At 43.1% G+C, this 6,040-nt stretch overlaps 2 protein-coding genes across 2 annotated transcripts; one reads left to right on the top strand and one right to left on the bottom strand.

The window, feature by feature from the left end:
• Positions 1-1,246: 1,246 nt before the first annotated feature.
• On the top strand, positions 1,247-4,614 carry LOC308124143 (tripartite motif-containing protein 16-like protein). The gene is made up of 6 exons (XM_080486972.1): positions 1,247-1,905; positions 2,061-2,156; positions 2,267-2,500; positions 2,767-2,938; positions 3,488-3,562; positions 3,652-4,614. The coding sequence occupies exons 1-6, from the start codon at positions 1,510-1,512 to the stop codon at positions 4,185-4,187; spliced, it is 1,509 nt and encodes a 502-aa protein (XP_080343098.1). The 5' UTR covers positions 1,247-1,509; the 3' UTR covers positions 4,188-4,614.
• amn (amnion associated transmembrane protein) lies at positions 4,613-6,025 on the bottom strand (the record flags this gene model as incomplete). Its single annotated transcript, XM_080486973.1, has 1 exon — positions 4,613-6,025. One exon carries the CDS (start codon positions 6,023-6,025, stop codon positions 4,613-4,615), a length of 1,413 nt encoding a protein of 470 aa, XP_080343099.1.
• Positions 6,026-6,040: the final 15 nt, after the last annotated feature.

Below are 6,040 nucleotides of genomic sequence, written 5' to 3'. Positions count from 1 at the left end.
GTCGTGTATACATTGATTTTTTTTTTTTAACTATCTACTTTTCCTGTTCTATTTTGTATGTAACTTAGACTGAAACTTACCAGAACTACAGATATCACAGGGACAGAATGGGTGATTTTCTCTTTCACACTATGTTTTTAGCTTCTTCTGGACGTTTGAAAACATTTTATTTGACGTGTTAATGTACTTTGTATGTTGTTGTTTTTTTAAAACAGCAATGCATTTCATTTTGTTTTGGTTTACATACGATGTCAACACTCATTTTCAAGTCTAATTGTTGGTCTAATTTTAGTTGTAGGTTTAATTTCAGTTCTAATTTAATTTGAGTTTTAATTGTAACTGTGGTACTACTTTTAGTTCCAACAAACTGTATTTTTGAGTAAAGTTCAAAGTCTTATTCTATTAGTAGTTCTTGCTCCATTTCTAGTTTAATTTCAATTCAAATTCAAATTTTGAATTTACAGTAGTTCTGATTTTAGTTTTGTTTGTTGTCCTCTATTGGTTCAAATTCTAGATAAACTATTTTTCACATCAACAAATAGTTAGAGAGGACTTTATGGCACAATCACGTAAAATACTACAATTACACCAGAATTACACAGTTTTTGTTGTGTTTTATAAAATACTTTTCACTGCAATCTATTTTGTTGAAGGCAAAAGTCAGATGAAACTAAAAACAGGACACAGACAGTAATTTTACTTTCAGACATGCTTCTGTATTATGTAACTGCATTGACTCCACAGTGTTTGGTGTTTGTATATATGCATGTTTTAGGCAAAATTTTTTACAGGTCAGCAGATATCCTGTCTGAATCATTATCTGTTTACACTACAGTAGTTTACTCCGAGACATGCACGCACTATTCTGAGAGTGCATGTGAACTCTGGAAAAAATGCATGTTTTGGCATCTTGAGTCATTGGGATAATGTTCACGTAGGGCTTACACGTAAAGGGCAAACATCACTTTGGCTTCTGCTATGTATGGCTTGAAATCAGGAAGTTGCAGAGTGGTCTGGAAGCTCCGTGACATAACACTGTTATCAGAAGGAAAAGGAAATTGTCCCATACAAAAAAAAACACATGATAAGTTTGGAAATAGCACATAGCTGATTAGCAGTTGTCTTCCTGCCACAGTGATGTTTTAAAAATATAGTAAACCCAAGTTTTTAACCAAGTTGATAATAAGTGGGTTTTGGGAGGCTGGTCTTTACCCCCACTGGCAAACTCATGATACACTCATTTCCTCCCTTCATCTGTGTAATCTGCCGTATCTTGAGCTCTCGGAGGCTGGATACAGTACAAAGACCAGAGTAAAAGTAGGGAGGGGTGAAAAATGAGTAAGCTTCAGCTGGGTACGAACAAAATACTTCAGGCGTGGTTTTCAATTCTTCCCGTAAGAATTCTCGGAGTGTTTGGAGCTCAGACAAGGCAAGGGGGGAAAAAAAACCCCAGCCAGCCTTATCTCAGTCTAAAACTCAGTGAGTTGAGGCACCGAGGGACTCTGAAACATGCCGACTCTCTGCGAGAACGAGGAAGGTTTGAGGGGGAATCAACATAACAACGAAACAAAGGAGGAAGGGAAGGACCCGACGGTACAGGAACCGCAAGACGTGTTGTGTGACTCCTGCATGGACAGCCCAAGCACAGCCGTGAAATCCTGCCTGACCTGTCTGGTTTCCTACTGCGAGGCCCACCTCAGGCCCCATCTGGAGAATGCCAAATTTCAGAATCACCGCCTGGTCGATCCCCTCCACAACATCGACTGTCGGACGTGTGACATTCACCAGCTTCCTCTCAGACGCTACTGCCCGACGGACAGCAGCTGTGTGTGTCTGGGCTGTGAGCGAGCGGAGCACGACACACACACAACTCAATCTTTCGAGGACGCTCGCACACAGATCGAGGTCTGAAGAACCCAATACACATTACGATTCATTCAACTGATTCAAACTGTTTTAATATGAGGACGTGAGAGTAAACTTTTCCATGTTTATTTTTTTTAAGATATGAGCTTATTCGTTGACGTGCCGCAAACTTGTTTTGTGATGATTGTTTGCAGACTGAACTGCAGCAGAAACACAAAGAGATCAGTCAAACTGTGTCCGCCACTGAGAAATATATGGAAAACCTGCACAACAACAATGACCTGATCAAGGTAACTTCATGAACAACTTTATACGGATGCAAAGTAACCCAACTTAAAAGCGTTTGTTTAATTCCGTTGCTATTTTTGTTTTATTCTTTCCTTCTTCTCTCTCCCTTCAGTCCTCAGTGCGGGAGGTTTGTGTTACTGTTGAACAGCAGTTCCTGCGGCTGCAGGCAGCTGTGGAAGAGGCCAAGAGAGGGGCGGTGGAGGAGCTGGAAGGAGAGCAGAAACAGGCCTTCAAACAGGCAGCTGGCATTCGAGCACATCTGGAGCAGCGGAGAGCAGAGCTGATGAAAACCATGTCTGAAGTGAACAAACTGTCCAGGATCAAGTCTGATGTTGACTTCCTGCAGGTAGAGTCAACAGAGAAAAATGAACAGTACATAGGTTGAAGAATTTCTCGGTCCAGTGGGTGTAAATCTATGTTGATTATATAGGATTAGCACAGGATGTCCTCTGTGAGGACGAGTTTATTTTGGATGCCTTTGAGTTTACACTGAACACAGAGCAGACATTTCAACTTTTCAGTTGTTGCCCAGAGAAGCTTTCGGGGTTTTTGGAGAAAATTAGACGCAGCGTTTCCTCATTCTAGTTAGTAAACCTTTCTGCCCCGTTCCAGGAACACTCGGAGTGGAAGAAAGCAGTGACGGATGTCTCCGTGCCCAGTGTGCACACCAGTCGCATGGATCATCTGACCTCCTACGTCCAAGTAGTGACCGACACAACACAGGAGCTATGCGACCTGATTGTCACCTCTTACAGGGAAAAAATGAGCACAATCTGCAAAGATGGTGAGTATATGTCGTGGTGTATATTCTCTAGCGTCAGATAACCATCACAGACTTTGGAGACAGAGCTGCGCAGTATGTTTATCCACCAATTGGCACTGAAATATCACAACAGTTATTCTATGACGCCCATTACATTTTGTACAGGCATTCATTATCCCCATAAGATAAATGCCACTGACTTTTATGTGCCCCTAAATTAGCCGTTACCAAAGTGTTAGTTCTATATTTTTCACTTGAAGTGAAATGTCTCAGCAGCTTCCATATAGAGTTTTACATCTCCTTCAGATGTCATATCTTCAGTACCTTTTTATGTTTAGCACTACCATAAAGTCATCTTGCAAGTATTTGGCTCATGAGGTTCTTTTGCAAAACAAACGAGTTTTCAGGAGCCTCAGCTGTCCGTGTGTTGATTTGCTAATACGAGTGATCAGAGCCACAAGCATGATTTCTTTCTCATTTTATACACAATCTCAAAAGCAACCGTTCAATAATATGCTTTGTTGTATTGTAGATATTCATGAATAACATCTGTGCAAAATGATTGAACAGGCACGAAATCTCAGACGAGGAAATCTCTGCCTGTATCCCTGCCGAACCCTGAGACCCAGGAAGACTTTTTAAAATGTAAATACTCTCTTCAGTTCAATATGTCCTGTATTATCTGTTCATTTGACTAATATGTTACACACATCTATTATATTTCCGCTGTTTAGATAAACGGAGTTTGACTTTTGACCCGGACACCGCCCATCGATTTCTTCGTCTGTTGGAGGACAACAGAAAGCTGACCAACACCAGCCCCTGGCAGCACAGCTACCCAGACAACCCCGATCGCTTTGAACACTGGCGCCAGGCTTTGACGTCCGAGAGCCTTTATTCGGGTAGACACTACATTGAAGCCGAGCTGAGCGGGGAAGGCGCACATGTAGGTGTCACCTATAAGAGCATTGATCGTAAGGGCGAGGAGAGCACCGGCTGCATCACTGGGAATGACTTTTCCTGGTGCATGGGAAGAAACAGCCGAGGCTTCTCTGCATGGCACGCCGCTGTTGAGACAGCTTTGGAAGACACTTATATCACAAGGATCGGTTTATTCCTCGATTTTGACCACGGTTGTGTGTCTTTCTACAATGTCGCTGATAGTATGACGCTGCTCCACAAGTACAGGGCTGATTTCATAGAGCCAGTATATGTTGCAGTCTGGCTGTCCAAGAAAGACAACGTGGTATCTCTGGTTAATACCAAATGATCTATTTGCAGACAAATTATGAGCTGAATTCACAGTGAGCTTGTAAAAGAAAAAAAATATGGCATTATAAATGTTTATTGAGCTTACATAACAAGGTACATGAAGACATTGTGGCTGTCATAGAAAGTACAATTTACTACCATCTAGTGGTAAGTGTCGCACATGAACATAAACCTGTGAAGCCAAGTGCGTGTTAGAAATTTATTGCATCATTACAGCTCTTAAATGTGATTGTGACACAGCCGAGTGCCATAGATTCAGTTATTTCTTTAACAAGTTTTAAAGTGTTTCACACATTAAAAGTGTCAGTGTTTTTCAGCAATTCATTTTAACTTTTATTTTTTTTTTATTCAGTTTTTATTTGTGAAATGTAAAATCACCAAGTACTTCACCATTAAAAACTGACATATGAGGCAAATTGAACTTTAGGCATTGAAATCTGTCTCAGTGTCATTATAAGCTGGGTTCAGAAAGAAGACGCCCGTCTGAGTCATGGAAAGGCCGTTGCTGGAGTCAGTTCCTTGTAGACCGGGAATATCAGGCAGCGCGTTGGGCCTGTCAAACATGGGATTGTCAAACCCACCGTCCAGATCCCCACCAAGCTCTCCAATGTCCGTGTTTGTCCTGAAAATGTTCAGCGATGGCATCGTTGGCATTTGGATGACCCTCTTACGGGCGAGGACGACCACAATGATGATGAGCGTGAGCAAAAGTAAAACTCCAAATACAGCACCAACTACCATGGCGGTGCTATTCCCAGATGGATCAATGGTGTTCCCAGAGGAGGTTCGAAGTTCAACCCCAGAGATTCCCAGCGTTGAGCCATGAGAATTAGCGTCATTCACCAAGTCATGAGCCAGAGCCTCTGCTCGAGTTCCCTCTGCTCCATCAAGAATGACTACCTGGATCTCAGGTGACGTACCAAAAGGGATGATCCCTATTAACCGCTGGGACTTAGAGATTTTAGACATGCCCACCTGAATAGATTTGTGTTGTGGCTGAATAAGAAACATTTGATTTATTCGCTCCCTGTAATTTTGCAAGTCAAAGCCTGCAGCATAGCGGATGGTCAAAATGGCACCACATACCATGCAGCAGTGTCCAGCGGGAAGAAGAGGCTTTTTACAGCTCACAGAGCCACATGTTATTAAGCTACAGATCTGCTGGTGGTGCACAGAATTCCCACATTCGCAGCCAGATGGATCCCCGCAGCTTGGGTTTCCCACTGTGACAACAGAAGACCCGTGAAACTGCAGTCGGCCTGTGTGTGAACTGAGATATTCGGAGAACTCAGATTTGCTCTTAAAGGTCTTCCCCAGCACAGACAAGGACGTAACAGGGACAGCAGACTGATGAGAGCTGACGCCCACTCTGAAGGAGGAGTGGACTTTAAAAACAACGTCGTCATACTGGCAGGGGACACACTCCTCGTGGACTGAGAATAGGAACTTTCCATGTTGTAGGTTGTTCGGAGTTGAAGCCGCTTGCCACAGCGCCGGATTGAACCACTGAAGAGACTCTGAGTCTTTGAACTTAGTTGTGACACCTGCACCACAGCCCGGTTCCTGTCCGCTCACAACATAAAATCCAGCCCCAGAATTTAGAATGAACTCTCCATGCACTGGCAGCCTCATCTCCTGCACGGCATGGGTGGTCTCCACAAACACAGCGACTCTTCTCTGAGCTGGAAACTGAACCGTGTCACTACCACAGGGAACCTCTCCTTTATCCCAGTTGGTCTTGTTCTCATAGTTGGTGTCAGGAATCCACTGTTTGTACAGGCAGTCCACTGCACCGAGAAGACAGAGGAGCAGAGACAGGTCCACTGCTTTCAGCATCTTGAATATTTCTGA

This window comes from Lipophrys pholis, assembly GCF_963383615.2.
Source record: "Lipophrys pholis genome assembly, chromosome: 19".
In the NCBI taxonomy this organism is placed as follows: Eukaryota; Metazoa; Chordata; class Actinopteri; order Blenniiformes; family Blenniidae; genus Lipophrys; species Lipophrys pholis.
Note: the sequence above shows the minus strand (reverse complement) of the source record. Positions and strands in the feature narration are given on the sequence as shown.